Source organism: Prinia subflava, chromosome 3, assembly GCF_021018805.1.
Source record: "Prinia subflava isolate CZ2003 ecotype Zambia chromosome 3, Cam_Psub_1.2, whole genome shotgun sequence".
NCBI classification, from domain to species: Eukaryota; Metazoa; Chordata; class Aves; order Passeriformes; family Cisticolidae; genus Prinia; species Prinia subflava.
In genome coordinates, this window is record NC_086249.1 from 36,464,401 (window position 1) to 36,491,678 (window position 27,278).

The 27,278-nt window shown below is 37.5% G+C and overlaps 1 protein-coding gene across 1 annotated transcript in view; it reads right to left on the bottom strand.

Annotated features, from left to right (window-relative positions):
- The window catches only part of MIPEP (mitochondrial intermediate peptidase), a 65,876-nt gene that overhangs the window by 27,048 nt on the left and 11,550 nt on the right, over positions 1–27,278 (bottom strand). The window contains exons 7-14 of the mRNA XM_063394681.1: positions 26,784–26,940; positions 26,307–26,355; positions 25,622–25,682; positions 24,925–24,977; positions 10,743–10,896; positions 9,714–9,791; positions 8,514–8,718; positions 5,593–5,702 (exon numbers count right to left, since the gene is read on the bottom strand). Of these exons, the coding sequence (XP_063250751.1) occupies positions 5,593–5,702; positions 8,514–8,718; positions 9,714–9,791; positions 10,743–10,896; positions 24,925–24,977; positions 25,622–25,682; positions 26,307–26,355; positions 26,784–26,940 (867 nt within the window). The remainder of the gene's footprint in view (positions 1–5,592; positions 5,703–8,513; positions 8,719–9,713; positions 9,792–10,742; positions 10,897–24,924; positions 24,978–25,621; positions 25,683–26,306; positions 26,356–26,783; positions 26,941–27,278) is intronic.

Genomic DNA, 27,278 nt, shown 5'->3' on the forward strand with positions numbered 1-27,278 from the left:
TTTAAATAGCTAATTACTAGAAGAGGTTGAAGATACAAAAAAACACCCTGGTGGTAATAAAACACATTTGAAATGCTTTGCATTGAGGAAGGAAATATTTGCTGAACAAAGCATTAAATGGTCAATTAAGATATCAGCATGAATCCACACAGCAACAGAGAAATCACTAAGTGAAATCTGTTTGTTTTTCCACAAACTGACTCCATGTTCCCTCATGTGCCTGTTAAAAATGTTATTACTATTTTTAGGCATAAAGAACGGACTGGGGCAGTTAAAGCCCTCCCACATCATATAACTAATAATAATAAGGTTAATAATACTAGGTTTTCATTACTTCATCTGAGACAACATCAGATCTTCTACCCTAACCCACATGAAAATATTTAGTTGTACTGAACGGTAAATATCTACCCTTTGAAATTTTTAACAAAGTTAAATTTATTCCACATCTATGGCAATAAAATTATCCATGCCACCACATACTGAAAAGTCAGAAAAACTTTTCAAGCCATTAAACAAACTTTTTGACTTTTCATCCAGGTGCCGGCAAATACATCCAAAGACTTTTTAATGCCAGATTTTTAAGAACATCTGTCTACAAATGCTTGACCTTACACTTCTTCCACCACTTGCTGAAGCTTGTCAATAGATGTTTTTCCAAACGAACATTTTTTTTCCTAGCAGCTTCCTTAACCAAACAAATGAAATATGGCTAAAATAACTGCATCCTTGCTAAAATATTAAGAAAGGTACTGCAAGTCGTACAATGTTACAGAGATGCTGGGTACTAAACTTGACTCTAAAATCATACCTATGGTTTTATAGTGTGTTGAAGAATTCAAGAAATAATCCAAGAAAGTCTACACACATGGCAGAGTAATATGTTTACATTCTCTGCAAATGGTATGAATTCAAGACTAACAATGTTCACAGAATAAAAACCCAGCTCTAGAGAAGTTACACCTAAGTGAAGAAAATTTTATCAATTGACTCTGGAATCTCAAAGTGGAAGCAGGTAAGAAGAATTCTCTAGTTGCACAGCTGCTTTATGCAGTACTTGCTTAGGCTTGCAACCACTTCTCCAAGTCAAAAGTTAGCTAGGTCAAGCATGGTATAGTACCAGAGACTTTAATAAGGCAGAAAATAAAGTAGGAAAAAAGTCACAATTGGTTAAAGTATTTTGCTTGGACAATCATTCTCTCTGTTCTATGAATGTCTCTGTCTCATCCTCTTACACAAGAATGGCACACCCTTCAATGCCCTTTCATCTTGGAGCTAAAGTACATCTGGGTTTGCAATGACATGCTTTCAACAAGGAAACCAATAGAATTTTGAACAGATTTTGTTAAGCACAAAACCTTTCAGCAAGTTATGGCAGCTTTTTGGAGGCTTTTTTTTTTCCCTAATGAACTAGTACAACATGGAAATCAACAAAATTTATTTCTTCTAGGGGCATCTGTATGTTGGATACAGCAAAGTATGGATGGAAATTCTTAAACTGTAATTCGTCAGTGTTAAAAACCTGAGCAACCAAAAGCTTTGCAACAGCAAATACATATGTTTTATGAATATATCATTTAAGAGGGTTAAAGTCAAGAGCCCTCCTACCAGTAAGGTCAAACAAACTCTTTCAACATAATGGTATTTCAATTTTATATTTTCTTCTATATTAACTGATGGCAAGAGGAAGTTCTAGAGACCAAGTAAAATACAGGTAATTTTACCAAGAGCCTCCACAGAAATTCTGTTAACTTTTTTTGTTGCCATATGAATGTCAATCTACTGTGCATTGAAGAGCAAGCTCTACTGTTTGAGTAGATTAAATTCAACAAGAAAGTACAAGTCATTCTTATGACTACACCTGCTGACAAAAAGACAAAGGAGGAAAAAACATTTACGTCTTTCTTAAATCTCTCAGTGTGATAGCCACTAAGCTGGCTCAAAGATTGTGTTGTGATCATAATTCACAAGCCAAGCAGAATTTGACACCAGAAAAACACTGCCAAAACTGGATTGAATTGAAAGAATTTAAGATACAGAAATCACTTATTTTTCCCAAAACACCTTTGGGATCTTAATATTTCAGGGAAGCAAAATTTTACTCCAGAGGGTTTTTTAAAGATCACAACTCTACTTCAAGGTATATTTCTGTGAATGTCATGCACACAGATATGCTGAGGTCTTGAACTGGAGCATGTATTGTTTCAGGCAACAGAAACTATTCCTCTTTGCTCCATTACAATCTCACAAAGACCCTTAATAAGCAGCTGAACAAATTAAGAAAAGGCATCAGCATTTTTACTTCTCTTCTCCTGAAAGATGAACACTCTGATAAAACCAGAATGAGACTGTCATCTTCCTTCTAAAAGAAAGATTTCACAGAGCTTTGGCTAAAACTATGTCAGTGAATAACCATTCAGTTTTTTAAATTTAAACAATACAAGCTTTACTTTGAGGTTCACTTTTCCATCCTTCTCCATGAAGTAACTTTAAGATCTTGGAATGAATTTTTCAGCATGTTTTTCATGGTGGCTAAAAGAACAGAATTTTCTGTGTGCCAAAGCATGCTTAACTCCTTACCATTGTGTAGTAACTGCAATACATTACAATTCTTTACTATCTGTGGGCTTATTCTTATAATTATGCTAATACAATACTGTCTTTGTAATTCCATCTCTGTGAAAAATGAACTCAGTTCAAATTTGAACAGCTGAAACACTGGCCTTTGTTCAAGAGAGCCTCCAAAGACACACAAGCTTAAAGTGATTTAGCTCAGACCTACCACATATCTCTGCACTTTACAAATGAAATTAAACAAACAATCACAGTGATAGAGAATGGCACCCACGTACCAGCTTGTCTGCTTAAGCACCGTAATGCTCTCAATTTGGTATGGCTTGACTTCATGAGCTTACCTGACTGATCCAACTTTAGTAACTAATTATTACAGTCCTCCCTATTTATTCATTTTATCTCAAGGATTTTTTAGTTTGAGTCATCTTTCAAATGAAAGGAAAACTAGGCTTGCTATCTTCTGGAAACAAAGATTTCTACCGGCCAGCTTTTTCAACTAAATTCAAAATTGCTCCATTTGACAGAAGAGCTTGCAAGGTTTGTCACTCCTCAACATTCAACAGCACAACCTTTCAAAAGGGACAGAAGGCAGAGACAAGCTTTCTATAAACTTCAAGATATTGTGGACCAGAACCTCATGATCTACATCTAAATGAATTCTCATCTTTGAAGGTCTTCCCAGCAATTTCTTTTTCTGCAATGCTACTGAAATACAATTTTCAACAGTTCACGTGTTTTAATAATCAAAACGTCTCTTTGCCCTCTTCTTCCCACAAGCATAAGCACTGATTGTAAGTGCAGATCCTCAAAGATGAGTCCTTCTACAACTGACCTTTATAGCAATGGCTAATATGAGATTACACTGACAAGTTTTTCTGCTGCAATTGTGTTCAGCAGGAATATTAAAAACCACACCACCCAAAGTCTACATGCAAAAACTAGAGTGTAGATGCAGCAACACCAAAAGAAAGATGCTTTGTCAAATTATCTGCATTGCCTCCAACACAAACTGGGTCAGTAGCAAGTCCTCCAACATCCATCAGAGCTCTGTTGGTGTAGCTGTTGCAGAAAAGATCATTCTAGCACAGAAAATGCTCAGTCTCTTAATTCGTAAGAAAATTAATGGAAGTTCTCAGACAGAACAACATATTGATGAAGTGGTTTCACAGTTTTCACATTTTAACTTTTTCATCCACCTTCCTTACTTCCCCTTGAAAAGGGGATAATGGGGATTCATTTTTTTCTCAAATAAATCAAAAACTGGATAAACAAAAAAAAATCGAATTTCTTATTTGCACAACAAAAGAATTAATTAAAAGAACAAGTAGACAAAGTAAGTCTCCAAAAGATCTTTGTGACATTGATAATGTAAGAGAAATGGGATTTTCAAGTCAAAGTACTTCATCACATATACATAACAGAAAAGATTACTTCAATCTATTTGTATTTAAATGACAAACATAGAAATCTGGTATTAGATTCTTAAAATCACTTTAGATAAACCAACATAAGCAAAGCAGATTTACATATATTGGATAACGGCTTAAAAATGCAATCTAAAATTTTTAAAAAGCAATTAAAAGGAAGCCATCTAAAGCTCTCAAGAGCCACAGAGCAGTTTCAGGCTCTTCTTCTCATCTTCCAGCATAATCCATTCTTGCCCCCTTCAAGACTGGATTTCTACATCAAACCTCTCTCAATTGCTCTCTGAAAGGGGAAGATTTCACCACCAATGAACAGAAGTAGTTTATGGAAATGCCAAACGGGACACAGTGTCTGGTTCTTAGTTTTTGCATTGAAACTAAACACGGTTTAGATTTGTCAAGTCATTTTGAAAATACAAAGCTATAAATAATGTTCTACAAATCTCTTTCAGATGTTTTAGTGAAGCTCATTCTCTGAACTCATATGCAATCAGATTAACTCCATGCTGTTTAAACACTACATGAACTTTATAGAGAACATTAGAAAGCCCATTTCTGTGTGCAGATTCAAACAGATAAATGATCAACACTCCTGAACTGAGTTTAACTCCCAGGTTTCAAAGAGACCTTTCTTTGTGCAATCAGTTCTGCAGAAACAATTGATCCGTAGCAAAAAACAAAAAATTACATATATATATATATATATTCACAGAGCAAATTTCTCAGACAGCATCTATTAAAATATTAAAATAAGCAACATATTTTTCCTAACTGTTCAAGTAATTCTACTTCCATAATACTGGAATACACTGAATGCTTAGTATTGGATAAAAAGCTCCAATTAAGTATAACACAACACAACTTAGGAGGAATCTTTGAAATGTCTGTATAAATATAAATCAATTTCTACTGCCATGTCTTAAAGTGACCATCCAAAGTCTCCTTGTTCCAAAGAGCACAGTTTTCCAAATAGCCCACAGAAAGCAGATCCCTGATAAAGAATAACTTCATGTAAGAACTGCAACAGTGTTTTAATGCAGAAATTCACAACTGACAGAATCTAACTAATCCTAATAGAATCCTAAATAGAGCAGCGTGTTTTTCATCACAAAATATTTCAATCACTGCCCCACACTGTGCTAAAAATGTGTTTAAATTTTTAAACACTGCATATAATTTCCATTTATGCCCATGATTGGTTACCTGAGCTTTATTTTAAGACAGACTTCGGGGAGTTCAATGACAAATCCTATTTTTGTCATAATTTACCTGTAATTACATTAAATCACTCCAAACAACTTGATTCACACACAATTTTTTCACCTACTACATCTTGTAGGAAAAAAAGGCTGAAAGTTTTAAATATGTGATTGGAACCTTGGATATAAGAACCTAGTATTCTTCCACAGATTATCTTTTTTTGCAATGACAATATTAACATTTTTTCTGAATAACTGAAATTGTAATACTGAAATAATTTTATCCATTGTTTACTTCTACTTTAAACATTATTAATATATAACACATGTAAATACGATTTTCCCCATATATATTTATTCCTATTTTCAATACTTTACATATTTTCTTTCCCTACCTGTCCTGTTTTATAATGCCTGGCAAACTGGTTAACCACTCGGTAGTCATTTGCAAAGTACTCCATCAGAATTGAGGGAACTTCAGCAAAATCAGTAGCACATCTGGTTCCTAGAGGTAGAATAATTGTAGAATAATTAGCATTTGCTATTTCCACTAACACAAATAGTTAACTCTTCTCAAAAGGTTTTGCAACTTTCAGTTTGGACTTTTGGTGAACTTTAATGTTCTTTCATTTATTAAGTCAATATTTTATTTCCATTATTGTACATACTGCCAGAAAAGCTTCATTATGATCTTACACATTTTACTATAAATCACAAAGTAAAACAAAATATTTGAACAGCTGGGTGAGGCACCTTATAAAGCTCTGGATCACACCCTTTTTAAACTAAACCCGACTGTAGCCAAACTGGCCTTACATGAAACACCAAATCTATTTAAGTGTCCTAAACCTAAATTAAACTACAATGTAAATAAAACTCTGCCTTAATCCCATTCACAGTTACAAGTTTTAAATTCCATCTGTTTGCTGAGCTTACTTATGCTTTATATTAACCTTGCTTTATAATACCGAGTCATTCATTCAAGGAACACTCCTGCAGATTGAAAACATGCTCTATGTAAATGCAATGAGGTAATATCTTAGCTGTTACTATTTTCAAAAAGCACTTTCCCAAAAACCTTATTTACTCTAATCTTTATAAGCATCTTACCCAATGGAAGTTATTAAGAAGTGTAACACACTGCCAAATCAAAGCTGATTTTCTAATTTTTGTATTATGGTAGCAATGTAAAAGTTGTTGCTTTCATAGTGGACCCAAGGGATCATCACCTCTATCAGTGTCTGCCAGAGACAATGTCAGCGTTCGGAATTAGTTTTAAATCCCAGTATGCTTTTACTATTTTTTGAAGACTGGTTTTTAAAATCACTCCTTTGACGTCTACAAACCTTTCTCTAATTTTTAATCTTAATTTATAATCTGTTTACACTCAATAATTCAGACTGATATTGCTCTTTAGTATAAATAGAATTTATCACACTGTTTTTTACCTACTAAACTGAGAGAAACTGTACTTTCTCTGAGCCATCATTATCCAAAGGGTAGATGAAGTCTAAGAAGCTATCCATTCTACTTCTTCTCTGTACCTGCTGCAGTTTGAATTCACCTTCAGACCAGACACATGAAAAGAACATACCCAAACACTGCATAAGGTTTCAGCAGTACGTTTACCATTCTAATACTTACTGCAATCAGATACATCTCTGAGGTAATTTCAGATCACACTCAACCTTTTTACAGACACATTGGCTATATGCACTTCTGCACTGACATATAAAACTGTGATTCTGTTCGTCCACCACTGCTGAAAAGTCCATTCGATGGCAAAAAATCTCCTATATTCTGAAAATGTATGATCTGTACTGTGTAGTTCCAAATTGAAGAAAAGTAAGGCAAGAGAGAGCAGAAATGATGTCAAATTACTCAGCTCATCTCAACTAGAATGTCAAATTTTTTGTTCTCACAATAGCCTGCAGTCATCTCGTTTCCATACTTTACCACCCTCGTGTTCCATGAGAGCAGACAGCCCTAACAGACATCCCTGGGATGAGCCCTTTGATTGTTACACATTCCAAATCCAAAAAAAAAAGGATTCTCTGCAGAAACAACACCACTGACCTCCAACCTCCAATGCTACTCTTGCAATGCTAGATCTGGAGTGAAATCCTCTGGGATGCAGGACTGCCTGGAGCTAAGGCAACACAGAAACCATACACAGGGACTCCTGGAAAGTGTGAGCCTCCAAATTAGCCACTTCCTGCCTCTTCAAGAGTTTGACATGCAGACACACGATTCAGCACAACAGGAGAACTCACACCAAAGCAGCTATTTTCAGCATCTGAGTATTCCTGTAGCTCAAGATGAGCAAGGCTATAGGAGTGCAAGGAGTGGGGGAGAGCCCTTAGCTGTCCCAAAGACTGTACAGAGCTTATACTGAAGGAATTATGCAGTGTTCATCTGTTTCAACAATGTCCAGTAGTGACACACTTATAAAACAGTTCAGCCAATTTTAATTTTAAATGGATGACTTAAAAAAAGTGTTTTGCCACTGGGTACCAAGGTATTCATTGATAAAACATTAACTGTACCATGGACATCCCTTTGTATCACTAGCATAAAAATGGTAAAACATAAAAAAATAATTCTTCAGACAAGGGAATTACAATCTCATCTGTTTGGTTGGGGGATTTTTTTGGTTTTTTTTTAATAAGCAAATGTCTACTGCACTTGATATTTTCATCACACTGTTATAGAAAAGAATATACCAAACTGTCCACAGGTAAAAAAAAGCAGCATGCCAAGGAGCCTTAGCCAGCATGGGTCTTTGACCTGTTTACCACAACTGCAGAAGGTTACAGGAGCTAGAGGCCTGCCAGCCAATACCCTCACTACTCTTTGCAAGACCTAATTCACTAATTTTCCTTCATTCATTTTCCTAAGTCATTTCCAACCCAGGATTCATGGTGGTTTTACACTAAGTACAATCTATTTCCCAATCTCCAAATATTCATATATAATGATTATAAACTCCACATAAGACAAACTTGCAAGAGTGAATACCACCAAGAGAATAAAGATCAACTGTACATAAAGAAGATATATAAACACCTAATTCTTACTAGAAAAAGAATACTCAAGTGTTTTTTGATTGAGTTTTACATAATATCTGAGGATCTGATACTGTATTCTCAAATCATCAAGGGTATAGAACTATTAACATGACAACCATTTTTGGTTCATATGCTCTTTATTCTTTTGTTTTGTTCCACCTGTTTTTTAATTTTATTTAATCTACTCCTTTCTTCTGGAAATTAAACATTTGACTAAAACAAAACAATCGTTATTATAACTTTCTTACCAGTGACATGCTGGTAGCGAGTTCTTCCCAGCATAGAATGCATAGCATGTCCCATTTCGTGGAAGAGATTCTCCATCATGCCAGGACTTAGTAGTGTTGGTGCACCCCTTGCTGAATTGGGAAGGCTCAGCATAAGAACAACTACAGGTAGCTGGTACTCTCCATTTTCCTTTAGCCTGCCTCCTCGAACTGTAAAGTGACAGTCCTTTTCGAGGTAAAAGCAAACATGGATAGCCAATGTCATATCAATGATATTAAAACAATGATTAAATTAAACTAAACTGTTAAATCAAATCTGAACATATACTCAGTTACACAAGCAGAATTCAATGATCATTAACAGAGTTGTTCAATAGCAGCACTGTTTCTCCATCCTTATATGCTTCAAACTCATAAGGAAGTTAATTTATTCCATAAAGGAAAGACTGTATTGCTTTTAGAAAATAAAATTATTTCTTTATGTTTTAGAATGATCAAAACAGTTCAAATTTTCTAACAGGTATCACTAGTGCCAAGAAATTTACTGATGTGTCAGATCCATAATGTATAGATTAGGTTCTCTCCTCAGCCTTCAGCAGTAATTTATTTATAAAAAATACCACACAGCACTACTAGTAGATTGTGACATACTAGCAAAACAGAGTTATATGTTAAACTAATGTAGATTTAAAGTTTGTCCACTCATCTCCTCACTAAAGGTGGTAATTTGCAGATGCTTCTACTGAGTGAACTGTCTATTGTACTGCATCCTATTGCAAATATACTGGCACTAGGTAGTGACTGAGCCACAACACTTAGAACCATCTACAGTTTTAAGGAGACTTTAGAATAAAAATTAGTTGAGTGTAAAGATTAGAGAGTGTAAATGTCAGATTGTTTCTACTTGTAAACAGTAGGGCAGAAAATAAGGGTTTAAATATCTACCATTTCTCTAAGCAGAGTTCTATGACATTTTATAACGCCTGTTACTCTGTACTACAAAGAGTCTGAGTTCAGTCTATTGGGTGATGGTTTTTTAAATGAAAGCTTGCTCTAAAAAATATTTTACCTAAACCCACATATCAAGTTACAGACATTCCCTGTTTAAATTTATTTTAAAATGAGGCTATTTTTCCTAACTTTACACTGAACACAAAAGGCACTAATGCTGCAGTTATTACTTATACAAAACCCCAGCTGAAGTCAGACCATACATGTTACCTGATGTGGTTTATCAGGTCTCTGGAAGAAGTCACAATAGATGTATCCTAGCAAACCTTCAGTTTCGTGAACAACAGCCTGAAGAGAAAAAGAGTATCATTTCCATAGTGAAAGCACTGATAACGTGTAAATTGAAGACATAGTATTCAAATCCCAAGACTTATAATGAATAAACAACAAACTAGGAATAATTAATATAAAATCTGTATGTAATTTTAATTGAAAAACAATGTATAAAATTCACATCTTGTATCTCAAACTACAGACATTTCTGCATTTCACTCAAAACTAGCTAGTTGCAGATTAGTGTTAAAAGTACTTTCTGTGTCAAAAAAGCACTGTCTGTAGTCCCCAAATGACAAACTGAAGCTGATTTACCATGGAAATAAAACCACAAAAAGTAAGGAGTAATTATAAATTAACCCACAGTATATAAAGAACAGCATCTCTTGCTGGAGGCTGAGGATGGAAGAGCAGTAGGGAAGATCTGGCAGTGAATAAATGTAGGAAGACAACAGAGGAACTTGGGAACCTGATGAGTAAGTTGTTGCCCAAATTTTTATTTCCACCCTCCCCTAAAAAGAGGGCCGAACAATAAAAGAAAAGTAAAAAAATCAATCTCAAAGTACAGATGACTTACAGAGTAAAAAAAAATGAGGCAAAGACACATGACTGCTAGGACACACACCTACAGCATTCTAATCATGTATGGTCATCTACAAATAAAAAATAAACTAACAGGGCTCGTTCAGAAAGGGGCAACAATCATCTCCAAACACAGAAACTGTTTCTGATCCAGGCATCCTGACACAGAGCTATTATTAAGGCCATGAAATACCAAACACCCAAAAGGCACATAAAGAGATGATAAAGCTCTTGAGGTCTAACTTCAACTAAAATTAGACAACTAGTTTGTGTTTTTGACAGGTATCCAAGTAAAATTTTTTTAAAGTTTGATTCATAGCTACAGGAACTCACTATCTTGTTTATCTTCCTTTTGGTTTCAGATGCTGGAACAGGAACACTTACCAACTTTCGAACATCTTCAGACCAAATCTCCCCTCTCTTTGTCTGCTCAGCATACAGAGAGATCCCTAGGAGCTGACTGAACAAAGAGTTCAAACCTTCCATGCATGCCCCAAGAGAGAAAAATGGACAGTACAAGCCAGGATCAATGTTGTACCTAAGGGAATAGAAGAATCCCAAACCAGTCAGTCAGCAGAGCTACACAAACTACAGTACTCATCTTCAAGCCACAAAATACACCAGCTCAGCCCAAAGGGCCTCAGTGAGCATGTCTGGTTTTATTTTTCAACTAGTGAAACCAAATTACAGGCACAGTGCTTTGCAGTACCTCAATTTTTCTTACATTCAAACCTGAATACCAAATTCAACAGATGTTGATATGATTTTTAGAAATGTGGTGAACATGTAGCCCAAACAGACCATGGCAACATGATGGGTGGCCAAGCAGTGGCTTTTGATACTCGAGAGGCCACTGGCACTCAAGTGCCTTTCCCATGCCAAGGCTGCACCGTGTGACTGATCAGAAAAACAAGCTGGCTTTGGCTGTGGTGTAAGCCAAATCCTCAGCTAGGCAGGAAACCAACTGGGAAGCACTGCTGACTCTGCAGTCTTGCTTTTCACTGCAGCAACAGAAACACAAAGTAGACACAACCACCTCCCACACAAAAATCACACCTCAAGCTCTGGGGACTCTCTTGAACCATGTAGAAAATATCTTACGGCTGTGAGCCATCTGAAAATTTTAGTATGTGACATGGATTTCAAATACGGCCAAGCTTCCTGAGCCTAACATCAACCAACTATGTTCAAGATGCTGCAGCACAGAAGACATTCATAGGGAAGAAGACATCATACATCTGCACTGAAAATGAACAAAAAATTCAAATAGTAGTTCAGAGATGTATGCAGTCTGAAAAGGGTTTACACTCCCTGAGACTCTGACTCGGAAGAGTAAACACACTACAAGTGTATCAAGCAAATAAATGCTTTACAAAATTACACCTTTCACAAGCTGATCAGCACCACACAACTATTTTGAGACAACAGGAAAATCAGAACTGGAATCTGCTTGTAGCTGTGTGTGCATCCTAAACAGCAGAAAATACTCTTGCCTCATTCCATATACAAAGCCCAAGTATTATTTTATACCATTTTCTAGGGCCTCACAGTAAAGACTGTTTAACTCTAGACAACCACAGTCACTGCAATTTAAACATGCAACAGCTAGACTACAATAGCTGGACACCAAAGATGAGAACCATGCTGTTTTAAGGCTTGTGATCAAAAGGCTTAGTTACAGAGCAGCTGTGAAAGAGCCAGCTAGTCCCTACCCACACACCTACCCTTCCTTCCTTCCCATTCCCACAGAGAAGACCTGAAAAGGAAGCCCACAGGGAATGCTTCATTTGCCAAAATGCTGCATTTGCCAACTGCAGCTCTGTCACTGAACTGTGAGGCACAGCAGGGTGGGTTACTCCTCTAAGCCACGATATGGTGAAGTACGAGATTTTGCTTATTTTCACACCACAAATGGAAGAAGCTAAAGCCAGTGTATTCCATTCTATTTTAAACTACACTAGAGCAAAGAAAATAAAATAGATCTTGCCTCTACCATACTGACACACTTTTTTAAGAACTTCACACTTAAATTCAACACACTGCATGCTTCCATATGCATGTTTTTGTTCTTACTCAAAAAGTCATTACATCCAAAGAAATAAAACTGATATAAATCATTTTAGATCAAGTTACATAGAAAGACTGAAAGAAAGTCTCTAAAAGAAATCAAAGAGATGAGTTAATTTTCATATAAGCCACAGAAATTTGGAGTACAAAGGACACTGACTGACACACAGAGCTCCCCCTTTCACCCCCAAGTACAGAATTACAGGGTATGTGTTGAATATTCTAAGAATTTTTAAGTCAGCAATTCCTGAGAACTGCAATGCTTTCAACAGTGGCACTTTTTGGAAGGTTTTAGTAGGTAAATCTCAGTTGTCTTCACACTTTTACAGAATCGCTCAGTGATCACCTTCTGCCCAGACTGTTACCATGAAAACTGAAACACAACACTAAGTGCTTCAGACCTCCTGATTCTGCTCTGAAGCTCTCCCTGCACACAGACTACAAGATCTGTTAAAATGACCCTTCTTTTGGCAGAAAATCATAACAACCTCCATAACAGTTTAGAACTGGTTTTTCTCATATCACTTTAAAATCTTGTGCTATCATCCTACATGCCACTATGAATACTAAGCTGAGTTTTCCATTTGTAATTCAAGGAATTGTTTCTTTAACTAATATCTGGCTACAAAAGTACAGTCTCAATAGCCTCCACAGACAAGCTGAAATTGTTTCATTGCACAAGGGGTTTTTGCAGGGCTTTTTTGCTGAGTGCATTTCAATCAGTCCTGCCAAAGCTACACTTATGTGCAAAGCCTACACACCCTCCTCATCCCCAGTATCATCCAGGGTTCCCATGCCATTTCCACCCTACCCAGTGGGAGAAGAGAGACAAGCGTATGAGGCATTTCAAGAAAGAACCCATATGATACAGTACTACAGACAGACACTTCAGTAAATAAAAATTTCATATAACAAACAGCTCACATTCATAATAAAACATCAGATTTTCACAGCTGCAGGAAATTAAAACGTATAACTCCCAACAGTGAGTTCAACTGCAGGATAAAAGAACATGAAAATAGTAAGAAATTAAAGAACAGCACCCTTGAAAACATTTCATGAAATTAAATAACTTTTACACAAGAAATAAGAAAAATCAAAAGATTTGTAGAGACTGCTCAAAACTTTCTACCAAGCAGAATTTTTTTGTATGGACCAGCTAACCCTGGAAGCTGTTTCCAAGTACGTGAAAGATAAGAGAGTCACCAGGAGCAGTCAGCATAAATTCACCAAAGGCATGTCATGCTTACATAACTTGATAACCTTATATGATGAAATAACTGGCCTGGCGGAAAAGGGAGAGCAGTGCACATCACCTCCTCAGACTTCAGTGCGCCCTTTGACACTGCCTCCCACAAGATCCTCACAGACAGCCTGTCAATGCACGGGCTGGATGAGCAGACAGAAAACTGGCTGAAGGGCAGGGCCCACAGGGAGGGGATCAGTGCCACAATGGTTGCTTGGAGGCCAAGGACTAGCATGGGCTCCAGGGGTCAATACTGGGTCCAGTTCTGTCCAGTCATTGGCAGATAACACCGAACTGTCATCCAAACTGGGAGCAGGGGCTGATATGTCAGAGGGTCTTGCTTCCAGCCACTGGGACCTTTACAGGCTTACAAGATAAATGGGCTGACAGGAACTTCAAGAGGTTAAAAAAGTTCCCCCCTGCACTTGGGGAGAACAACCCCAGGCACCAGTATGTGCTGGGTGACACCCAGACCCAGCCAGAAAGGAGTTTTGCAGACAGACACCTGGGAGTCCTGGTGGACACCAAGTTAAACAAGAGCCAGCAAGGGACTCTTGCCACAAAGAAGGTGAATGGCATCCTGGGTGCATTAGGAAGAGCATGGCCAGCAGGCTGAGGGAGGTGATCCCTTCTGCTCTACTCAGTGCCGTGTCCAGTGCTCAGCCCATCAGAAAAAGAGGGACATGGCCACACTCCTCAGCCTGGGAAAGAGAAGGCTCAGAGAGATCTTAATAAGGATTATAAATTCCTGAAGGGAGGGAAGTTCCTGAAGAGAAGACAGAGCCAGGCTCTTCTCAGTGCTGCCCAGTGACAGGACCGGAGGCAACGGGCACAGAATGGAACACGAGATGTTGCATCTTAACATCAGGAAACATTTTTATCCCAGTGAGGATTAGCAAGCAGTGGCACAGGTTACTCCTAGGCGCTATGGAGTCTTGCAGCTTGGAGATACTGAAAAGCTGCCTGGACATGATCCTGGATACTCAGCTCCAGGGGACCCTGCTTGAGCAGGAGGCTGGACCAGAGGACCTCTGGAGCAAATTTCCAACCTCACCTATTATGTGAAGATGTCCTATGGAACCTAGGACTAAGAGCACGCAGCTGCAATATGACACAGATTCCAGCTTTATCGGAGGAAGACAATGCTCCATACTAACTGCAAAGGATTACAACATTCACTTGAAATACTGCATTAATGTGTTTGCTGGAGAGGCAGAAAAAAAACGGTCTGAAACTAAGTTGCACTTAATTTCTGTCAAAAACACAGATACATACTAGCAGGAGAAAGCAATGATATTTCTTCATGAATAGAACACTGACACTAATATACTGCAGGGAGAAGATCAATGCCTACTTCTGCCTCATTCTCAGCACTCCTTGAACATGCACAATGTCCTCATGACCCTATCCCAGGATGAAAAGGATGGGAAGAAGGCTTTCTGATAAGTACTTTGTAATATCCTGTCACTATTCTAAGTGGGGTGAAGGGTGGGATGGTGCCAGGAAATCAGTCTGTAATCGTTTTGTCCTTTGAAAAAAGCATGATACTTATCCATCCCCCCAGAAAAACAGCAGTAACAGACTATAATAGCTTAAGGCAGACTCCCCACAGGAACTAGCCCCCTACTCTGGCTAATATTTGAGATGTCACAATCTTGACATTTTGAGTACAATGAGGTCCTGACTAATCAACCACTTTAGTAGAAAATACACAAAGTTAATGTCAGTCCCTTCTGGTAGAATATTGTCGGGATCAAACCTCTCCCACACTTAATGAAAGATGTGTGTTAATGTTCTTCTTGCCAATGGAAAATCTAAAAACGTTTTGGAAAACTACATTTTTTTTTAATACAGAATGCCAAAACAAAAATGTTTCTAGTTCTGATCTCAATTGTCCATTTGTGCCTTGCCTATTACACCAGTGTGCAAAAAAAGATCAAAGCTGAAGTTACTGACAAATCCTCAAATACCACAAGTGTCTTATGCCACAGACCCAATACTTAAATTACTTTTGGACACACGTGGCAGCAGTCAGTGGAGATCATTATACCTTCAGTTATCCGAAATCCATTGTTTGTTTGTTAGGCAGTACAATGTCCTAGGAGTTATGGAGAAAGGGGTTAAAACCCATAATACAGTGCAATTATCACAATCAGATTATAATAACCAATAATATTTCAAAATTAGTACTGGCTACTGAAAAAAAAACCCTACTCCTCCAAGAAGTGTGTAATGCATCTTCAAAACCCTTTGTCTACATACCAATCTATATCCACTAAGCAGTAATCATTCTAGACACCAAAACACAGATTCAATTCCCAAGTTTTGAATTTGGTCCTACCTCATACACGAACTCTATTTTCACAAATTAAGTACAACCGACTATAACTGAAGAAAACCTAACCCCAAACTTGCACTGATTCCAGGAAAACTTTCTCTTTGGGCTTACGTAGGAACAGCAATTAGCCAAAACCTCAGCCATCTGAAACTGATGTTCTACAACCAAAACCTCAGTTCTTGGAATTATTACTGATAGATGATCTTGCCTTTCAGTGGCAAGAGCAAGCATATGACTGACTCTTTTCTGAGCCCCCACCTTCAAGGTTTAATGCTACTCACTGAAAAATAAAAGGTGTAACACTAGGTAAGATTAGCGGACAATGGGGAAAAGGGAAGAAATTGAAAGATTTGCACTTTCCCCAAAAGTAAAAATACTCAATGAACAGAACAGGAAATGCTGCAATCTCTACTAGATCTCTAAAACTTAAATCTGGCATATGAGTGGGGGTAGAAAAGTATTTGGAAGAGTCTACAAAGTAGATGTTCCCTTGTTGAAGATTCTTGGTTGATTTCAGACACTCAAATGGTAGCAGTCATTAGCAACTTCATTGTTTCCAGATGACAAGAAAAAAGCATCTGTTAGCTAGCAAATGATTACCCAATCTCAGTTACTGACAGCTCCATCACATTAGTGGAACTCTAAGAACACATTTCCCAGGCACAGTATTTTGGCATTCAAATTCATACCCATCTAAAAACATGGTAGCTCAACTTCTTGGCAGCAATGGGGACTGTGATTGTGACAGCACTCCAAACTTCTCTTCCCTCAGTCCTTTGAATGGAAATTCTCATGCTGTTAAAGGGTCTCGGGTTGTATCTTCAAAACACACTCTGACCTGGGCCAGATTTTCTAAAAGACCACATAAAACTTGAAGATGAAGACTTCTCTTAATGCACTCCTTTGTCATTTTAAATTGCCCAGTAACAAAGACAGAACTTGTCTGTGTAGAATGCAAAGCCTTTTTGAGGGCTGATCCAAGACTGTAAAATTAATTTCTCCTGAAGCTAAAGGGAAAACTCAAAGTTTCCCATCTTCTATCCCAGGTGTATGGTGCTTCTTTGATCCCTTTTTTTCAAACATGAAACCAAGTGTATTTGTAAATGCAGACTAAAACCTACCCAACAAAACCCTACCAAAACCAAGGCATTCCTGCCTTGGCAAGGGGTTAGACTAGATTATCTCCAGAGGTCTCTTTCAACCCTACCAATTTTGTGATTCTGGGATTCCACTGCACACTACTTTTCCATCGACAGAATGAAAGGACAACAACTTCAGTGAATGAATTAGCTGGTACTGAATGACTCAACATAAAAAGGAGCAGAATTTCCAAAGTGCTATAGCTTAGCCTTCCCCTGAAATGCTCACTAGTCAGAACAAAGCAATCTTCATAATCTACATGTTAATAAATGTTGATGACCCTACTGTGCATACAATAATTTTTATTATACTACATGTTAAAGCAGCAACCATTCTAAGAATCACTTTATGCACAATTTTCAAGTTTTTCTCAATAGTGGGCTTGAATAATTGTATAGCTTTGCACCTTCTATTTAAAACAAACAATAAAAGTCTGAAATAAAACTGCAAGAAGCAGCTGCTTTGTTATGAGCACACTCTTTGGCAAGCTGCCTTCACATTTATTCAGGCAAGTTATGATTTTATCTCCAGCAGGAAGTGCACTCAAGTATTTTTGGGAAAAGGAATCAGAAAGGAAATTATCATGACCCACACTGAACTACAGTAACAGACACTGCTACCAGTAAAATTTCTGCTAAGGGTTACTGCTACTAGGAAGAAAGGTTAATGTTCTGGAGACAGACAGCATTTAGTGACAATAACTACTGCAAAAGGAGCTGGAAGACAGGTTTTCTTGTGTGCTGTAATTTGCAGCCCCAGAGGAGCAGACAGGCAGAATTCAGCGGGAAGGATGATGCACATGGCAGAGTAACATCACCAGCAAAACATTGTACTGCAGTCTCCAAAGCCAGCAAACACATGGAAACATGGTTACAGCACTTCCTAAGGAAGAAAAAGGAGTCAGGGCAGCTAAGCAAGCAAGGGCAAGAATCAAACACCCTGTCTGGGTACCCTTTTGCTTAAGATGTGAGTTCTGGGCCTTAGGATGCCTATGTCACCAGAGAAGGGCTCCTTCAAGCTTAAGGTTCCAACTGGAGGTAACTAGCACAAGTCTAGAGCTCAGCTACGAGCTCTTGCTTCTTTCTGGAATGCTGGCTTCCCTGACTGACTGCATGTTGTACAGCTGAATCCCAAAAGATGAAGAGCACAGCATTTTCTATGGGAATATGCCTTTGAAGATGAAGGCAAAAGAAACAGATCTCAGATGGTGTTAACTTGGCAGAGAGCTATATACTCCAGTCAAAAAGATTTCTTACCATGTAACACTTCTTCTAGTGTATCTCAGGTAAAAAACCACTCAGATATGGATTGATTTTTGATATTTGCAATTTGCACTGCTACAAAAAAGTTTTCCCAACTACCCTTGAACTTGAGCACATAAATTTTCTTAAGCCACTACGTGAAACTTAAAGGATCTGAATGTAACTCTGAAAGAACAGGAAAAGGAAATATCAAAACTTCTATCCGTTACAGACATACACACACCCATCAGAAAACACAATGATTAATCTAAAAGAGGACTTCCTGAAATCAAGGATTTTGTACATGCTTAGATATTAATATTTTTTAAAGGTTGCTTTTAGTTTTGATGTAGGTAGTATAACATTTATGTAAAAAGAACGTGGACACTAACGTACACTCACCCTGCACAAATCAGTAACACCATCAATAAATACATACATAAACTCCTCTACAGTGGAAAAGAATATTTTCCACTGTGCCAAACTTTCTGTTAAGTTGCTTTGATTTACAAAAGATAAAAATCAAGACTCAAAAGGTCCCTTTTGTTGTAATAATGAACCTTAAATTATTTGTTTCTCCTGTAGACATGCATAACTCCCATGCTTACATGTTGAAAACTGTAAAAGACTGAGACACAAAATTGAACATAATAGGTTTGCTCTGTATTCATTTTGCATATTCCAGTAACTTAATTCACTCTGAACATCTGATTTCAAATGCCAAAGAATTTGTATTTATAATGAAGCCCAGGAAAGAATGAAAATTTTCTTATATACTCTGTGTCAGAATGTAAGCTCAGTAACTTTACGAAGAGAAATCTCAGTACCCTCCTAAGAAAAGTAGAAATATCAAAGAAAGCTGTAGTTTCTTTAATGTAAATTCCTGCTTTTTATTAAAGGATAAACTACATTTAAGAAATCCACGCTTTACTTTTACAGTTTGCAGCCCAGCAGTATTTTTAAGAGAAGCAAAGTAGCCAAACTAATTTTAAAAAACTATTATAAAAAGAAGTTAACTGACACAGTGAGGTTTGGTTATTCTTCAAGAACAGCAGGCTTCAAACAGAAAGGCTGTGCTCCTGTGAGAAACAAAGATGTAGTATGTGATTATAGATAATTATTTCTAAGCTTGTATGACTTCACTGAGTCTCAATAAAATGCAGACGCCTAAAATCACTTTCATTTAAGCTGTATCTATGGAACGAGGCTAAGATTGCTTTGTGCAACATGACTTTCATCTATTCTATTAAGAATGCTTTTTATAAAATTGAACATTAGGGATATTTGAATCAGGATCACTGTTCTTCAGAACACAAGCAATCAGACTCTTAACAATTGCAAATTAGCTGCCAGGCAAAAATTCTTATCGGTGGCTATTAAATATAGTCCCTGATATATCCTGACTTCTTTGGGGGGTTTTATGAGAAAAATTATTATCCTGTTGACATCCACAAAAATATAGAAGACGAAGTTAACTATCTCTAACAAAACAGATCCTGTCAAAACTTTCAAAGAAACTTGAAAAGATCTTGTTAATGAAGATGAAAGTGAGATGAACCCCTCAGGTTAACTTGAAGAGATCAAGACAAGGAAAACCCCTTCCAATTTTCATTACATGCCAGATTGTGAAACTTAATTCTTTACCTAAAGGGAGACTCTTAACCATGATTTATTGAAAACTCTGGATTTTTTTAAAATAATAACAATAATAATAATACAAAGCCTTTGTAGTCTCATCAACCATAAAGTAGCACCTGTGTTTCATATTCCTTTTTTTCTTTCTGTTAATTGCACTACCTAGAATATTTTGGAGGAGGTCAAGGGATAATTTGGAATATTGGTATCAACACTGCATGCAACTTTTAGATTTGACTTAGTCTTCAAATCAACAGTTTCTTTGTTCTTCCACAATGTTTTGAATAAAGAAATAATTCTTGAAAGTTGAAATCTCCTTCACAGCAATGCTTTTCAATAACTTTCAGGTTACCCTCCAAAAAGCTTAATCCACCAGTTTAGTGACTGGTGAGTTAAAAGTGCACTTTCTATACCTACATTAGTTGATTTAACAGAAGGCATGTGTTCCCTTGCTTATAAATAATTTGTTAGAGAAAGTTCTCCTTCTCTCTAAGCACTTTGGTTGAAAGATTTCCTAGTAACATTTTGCATTACTTCCCCACTTCAGCTTTCAAACTGAACAGTCACAGTTTTCTCACATGTTCTGCAAAGGGCCTGGGCTATTCCTCCACACGGCATTCCTGAGACAGAACTATCTTTCATAAAACTAAAAATACTTTTACAAACAGTAGCCATGAACAAGTTTCTTTACTAGTAACTTGCAAACCTCAATATTAGTTGCAGCTTTTAGGAACTTGTGAAACATCCAGTCACATTTGCATATCTTGGTACTGAACCTACCCCTCTGAAAAAACCTGGAAGCGGTGCCTACCCTCCCGTGAAGCCAGCACCTATGTACAGTCCTAACAAGAAAAGAGGTGACTTATTCCTAATTTCTGATAAGCTGGCACCCCAAGATCCAACATGCCTGCAGCTGTCATGGTGGCTTCTCTTACCTACACATCAGGAAACTAACTTATTTTTGCACTGATCTCTCATCCTCAAGGCTGGTCTTACTTCCTCCTACAATCCCAGAGAAAGGGATTAGCATAGTCACTGCTCTGCAAGCACATCCCAGCTTCAAGGTGAATAAAACCTGGGACATTTTGGCAAAAATCCTAGCAGTGAATTATAGCCAGTGAAGTCAACCCAGCCTGGCAAGAACCACAGGTTAAGGAAGCAGGAGCCAAAACCAAATACACAAAGCTCACTGCTGATGGTTCTCGAGAACAGTTCTGCACTTCTGTCAGAAGTGATTATGCACAGCCAATCCTACCTTCAAGGCAAATGGCTGACCTTAAAAAGTCTCTCACAGCATTTTGGGGTGATTTTCTGTTGTGTTTTTTTCTCTGACCCAGAAGAAGTCAGCAGGACTACCACATCTTTGCAAGATCAGGGCCTTGAGAATTACAGCTGCACTTACTGAGAAGTAATGCAATTTAATTAATACTTGGGTACTTGTCTCCACTAAAATGCAACATTATTATTTTTATAATATACATATTAGACATCTTCTTACTTGTTAGATGCTGAAGCATGTTCTAGCATTCACTGGTTTATTACCCTTAGCCTGCCAAAATCCTTGAGGTTCTCCTAATTACTCCATCTTCTTTTAAGATAGTACTACCATAAATTTCAGACTTTTGTCTCCTGTTTCTCTTAAAAGTACGTTTACATCAACATGTATTTTCCCTGCCTCTTAAACTATAGCTACAAAAACATTACACTGTCTTAAGTGTAGGTTTAAATCCAGAGAGGCTACTTAACATAGTCTGGGAGGGAAAAAAAAAAGTAAAATATCCTGTTCCCATCAATGGGAGCCTTACACTTTTGAAGTAGGATCGAGTTTCCAGGGAAAAGACTTGGTGAAAGCTGACAGAAACAACATTTTTGTGGCCGGGTTTAGAGAGAACCGCCTCAGCTCTGTGGTTGAGTCTGGAGCGCCTCCTGCTGCTCGAGTGGCGGAACAGCAGCAGCGCTCGGCAACGCTGAGCAGAGACAAACCCAACCCGGTGTGACAGCAAAGGGCATCAAAACTCTACTGTCCAAAAGCATCAGGGCATCCTGCGCCCTGCAGAAGGAAACATCTACCTCTTAAAACCAGTTATTAGAAGTCTAGTGAAGGATTCGTTTCCTTAATCTTGTTACAGTAAAGGCTGCATGTATATTTGGAAGATAAAATATATAAAAATCCTTTAAAATACACAACTTGCTGCAAAGATAAAGCAGACACATTAAAATATGCCATGAGTTGCAGTTTCATTTGAGTTGCAGCTGGTCTAAGTCTGGAGGACTAAAGAGGAATGGTTGAATAGGACAAACTAAGAAACAGCAGTTTCCAGCAGCCACACTGTCCCATCTAATATTTCTTGCACCCCCTAGCGCTGAGTTGCTTAACCAAGAATAAATCCCCGTAGTCTCCTTCTTTACACCTACATTTGTAAAGATAATCTGTATCTTATGTACCTTACAATACCTACGAACCTGTGGGTCTGTACTTCAGCTGGAGCCACAGTGGCAACAATAGTCCAAAAGGAATACTCAAGAGCACACATTTACCTCCCCTTCAACAAAAGTGTTTTACTAAGCAGAGCAAACGAGAAATTTCTAATACAAAAATTAACTATGCAAACTACTATAGTGTCCCAAAACACGAGAGACAAATACATAAGCCATGGTCTGTGCACAGCACTACTACAAATACAATCATGGCACTTCTGTTAAAGACCTAAAACTAAAAGTAAACTTATTTCAAACGAAAGAAATCGTTGGAGAACAAGAAAAACATAATAGACTAAACAAAGAAGAGGAGAAACACATGACAGCTAGGTGCATCTTGTTTGAAAACATATTTTGTGATTCCAGGATGAAAAAATGCACAATAAAATAGAAGTAAAAAATAAATTATTTATTGAGCTTATAAATTAAAAAAAGAAAAACAGTAATTATTTTTTAAAAAGCATTCAATCATTTTCCCATGGAAAAAAAGAGAGTTTAAAAACCAACCAAACAAGGAAAACAACATCACCTTATGTTAGATGAATAATTTAATACTACAAGATAATTGGCTCAGTTAGGGAGAGTAACAACGAATAGTCAGAAGTCAAACTCCAGCCAAGCACGAAGGTTTGTGTGACAGATACAGCTCCCATCTTCCAGTTACAAAAGTGCTGAACTGAACACACCATAGCGTCCACAGGGCACTCAAGAAGGGATGTGGTCAAACAAGGTAAGTACAAATACAAGATAACGGATAGGAGATTCCCATTTGGGTAACAGGGCATTTAGGGCACAGACATGACAAGGTACATTCCCATCCTCTGGTTGTTGTATGAATACTCTGACTCCTGCCTAGTTTCACTCATAAAGCACAGTCCTTGACCCTGTGCAGGGGAGAAGTGAGTTTTACCTTTCAGAGCTGATTACCCAGTATCCATTATCCTGTTAAACACCCACAATATGAGCAGAATAAATGCAAAGCCTTGTTCAGTCTGTTAGATCAAACACTTTTTCCAAAGACAGACAATTATCCAGAAAACAGGACCATGAAAGATCTACACTGCTGTGTTAAAGCAAAGCAGCTCTGCACTCAATGGAAAGGAAAGCTACTTTTTTTCCCCAGTCTTGTGGATTCGTGTATACCTACCAGAGACAAATAGTCCTGCCCAAGTTGGAGGGAGAAAAACATTGAGCCCCAATCCTGCACTGTAATCAGGGAGGCCCTACATGGATTCAGGAGACTCTTCACACTGATCCAACTTCCAGACTTGGTGCCTGAACACAAAAAAATAGCAACGATACACTGCCAACGTTTTACCTGCAGCTCTCCCCTCACAGAGCCACCATGCAACTCTTGAAGTAACTTAATTGGGTCTCTTACAAAGCCCCTCAAGGAAAGGAAGTATTTTTCTTTATAATGCCAGAAAGAGCAGCAGCAACTCAATTATGAGATGGGTTAGCTTCGTGAGGAGATCCAAGGACAGCAAGACCAGTAAGACTAAGGACAGTGAGCACCAGAAGACACTCCTTCAGGAGAAGTACCACAGTGCCTTCTGCACCTAATGCTCTAACCCCTATTGCACACAACAATTCTGAAAACAACCAGGCCAGCTGCTGGCAATCTTTTCATGCCATGTCTATACTACCACAGCTTTCTGATCCAGAGTAAACTCCTATTTTAATCAGATACATCCAGTCTGTTTGTTTAAAAACCAAAAAAAACCTGTAAATCTGCAGTGAAGGAAGATTTTTTATTAAACCCCCTTATGAGAGCAGCAGTTTTCAATTATCTTTCCCAATAGAAACCTAAAAGGTCACTGCTGCTGATCTAATGAAGGCAAGATGCAGGGCTTACATCTTTCAGAGTTGACATCTCATTATGTGCAAAGGCCCTGTGCACTATTTCAGTCTGTGTAAAGGATTTATTTCCCAGTCTTTGCAAAAGAGATAAGAATGAATTCTATCTATCCATAAGCAGTAAAGATTTACTGAAGAAGTTGCTATTTCAAGTCTGCAGAAGATGATGAAGATGCACATTCAGTAAGAAGCACAATGAAGTTAAAATACGAAGAGGAGTTGAATTGTATTCAGTGCTCAAAATTTATTTTTAAACAGTACTACAGCCCAGCTAAGAACTAAAAGCAAAACAAGAGTAAGGATCTTCTATCTGTTCTGAAACTGCTTCATCCTCTTATCTTCAGTGAGAGTCAATACTTCCCTGCAAAATAACTCAGGAGCCAAAAACTTCCACAGGCATTCCAGCAGTAAATAAAAAATGTTACAAAACTCTCCCATCAGATATTTATTTTTCATATTGATGTACATCTTCAAAGAAAGAATTCCTGTTTGAATTGAGTACTTTCTTTGTCCTTATTGCAAAGACACTCATTTACATTACAATCAGGAACTTAAGGAGCTTACCTCTCAGCACGAAGGACTCCACTGTAGTAGGGGTGATCCCATGGCATCAGCATCTGAAAGAGAATTCCAGCTTATAATTACAATAATGAACAACAAGTGAACCCAAAGTAAAAGTTTTGTTTCACTTGAGTATTTTTGCAGTTTCACCAAATCACAAAATTTTAAAACATAATGGGAAACAGTTAGGGCTCAAACCAAAAACGGCATCATATATCATAACCTGAAAATTTTTGTAACATTTCTTGAAGATTGGTCTTCTTATTCAACTGTAAGACAGGACTTCATACCAGATTTCAAGAAATACACTCAGTTCAAATAAAAAGATAAACCTAGATATGTACAGCATTAAGAGACATTCAATGTAGTATACAAACTGGACTTGCATCTAACATACAATAGAGCCTTTATTTTTCAAATTAGTTAATTAATTCAAAGCAAAGTGATACTCCCTTTTACTGCATTACGTTTTTGTTATCTCAGGATCACTTTGTATAAACCAACAGCTCTCTCATACTCAATATTTGGCTTTAATACAGCAACTAAGTAGCCAGAAAGCATTTGAAGCCAGAAGAGAGAATGTTTCTAATTGTACTACATCTTGTACACTGAAGTAGAAGTAACTGTAGAACATAATTACCTTATACTATATTTTTCAAAAGAAACAAAACAGACAATCAGATATGGAAATGTAACTTACTGAATTGTGGGGGTTGAGCTTCATTTTCATCTTTGTCATCATTTCAAAGTCTTTTTGAGTTCTGAAAAATATTTTTATGATGAAAATGTTAATGAAAGATGTTTGAGCAATGAAATACAGTACATGATAATATTTCATCCTAATAAAATGTCCATCATCAGAGATTCATAGTACTAGATAAAATGACTATATAAAATTGCAGGCCCACATACAACAGTAGAAAAACCTTTTCACTCTGCTTCAGCCATTCAGGTACACTCAAATTCAGTCCCTCTTCCTGTGGTTGCACAGCTCCAAAACATTTTCATTCTTACAATACGCCCCATTTATACCCAGTGATGAATCTGTTTTGTGCTGTGTGGAGATCAGAGCAACAAGAGGGATAAACAGGGTAATTTGTTTATAGATGTAAAATATACAGAGTGGTGCATATGGCAAGAAGACTAAGAGAGGTCTTCTTGTTTGTTGCTCACTGCATTTCTTGCATTCAGTCCTGGTGTTCTCTGATCACAGACACAGAACTTATTCTAAGCAAATAGCCTTCTCTAAAAATTTTGGGGAAGTCTTGTTTTTATTTCATCAAAGCATATAATAAGCACCACTGACTCACTTATCAGTGCACAAGTCCTTCTATTCTTGAAATAAAGAGTATAGTTAAAAAAAAACCTTAATGAAAAAGACATACCTTTTAGATAACTGCTCAGAAAGCTTCTCCAGAAATTGCCTTACTGTTTCTAGAATGAAGGAAAAAATATTAAAATTATTTTTCCCTAAAGGATGTTAAATTTACATGAGAATATTCCAAACAAAAATTCTTTAGATTTTTAAATTAACTACTCCATTGACATTATTTCAAGAGAATTTAGGACTACCTTTACTTTGTTATGTGCTGAGATAATGACATATTCATAAACTAATGAGTGAGCATCAATTCTGAACCAAAACACCAGATTTTCCTCAGTGAGTGCTGTTATTTACAGTGAACACTGAGAATGGCATACAGCACAATGTAACTGCAATAAAACACTTCGCTGGAAGAAGTTTGTGTAAACTTAGCTGAAGAAACTAACAACCTTTGACCTCATACGTTACACATTTGATTTCTCAACACATCCTTCCATGCATGCCCCATACCTGGGGATACAGGATATATCCAGCATACCTGGATTTTTGGCCATGGTTCCCTGGAGAGCCCTGTGGGCAAAGGTGTCGTAGCCAACCAGCTGTGCCAGGCTGTTCCTGCTCGCAAGCAACTCCTCCAGTCGAGCCAACTGCTGAGAGCTGGGGTGAAGAAAAATCTTGTAGGCAGCTTCCCGCACCTAAAGCAAGAACAAAAAAAGAAAAAAGTACCACACTGCTACAGAGTAATATTTAACAGAAACAAGTGATGCAACTGAAGATCTGGCATTACAGCCCTATTTCACTGATATTGGTGGGAAAAGGCCTAAAGCCTTTTAACAGTAGTAATCACAACTGCCTGACTCTTACCCATTAAAAGTGGAATGAGGAAATGCAATGAGACAACCTAACAGATCAAGACTGCCAAAAAGGATCCTGTTGTCTACTCCTGCCAACAGTATCTCATCAACTCTCTCTTTCCACCAACATCTGTGCTTTTCAGACCACTCTGGGGGCTGTCTTAACTCATTACAACCTC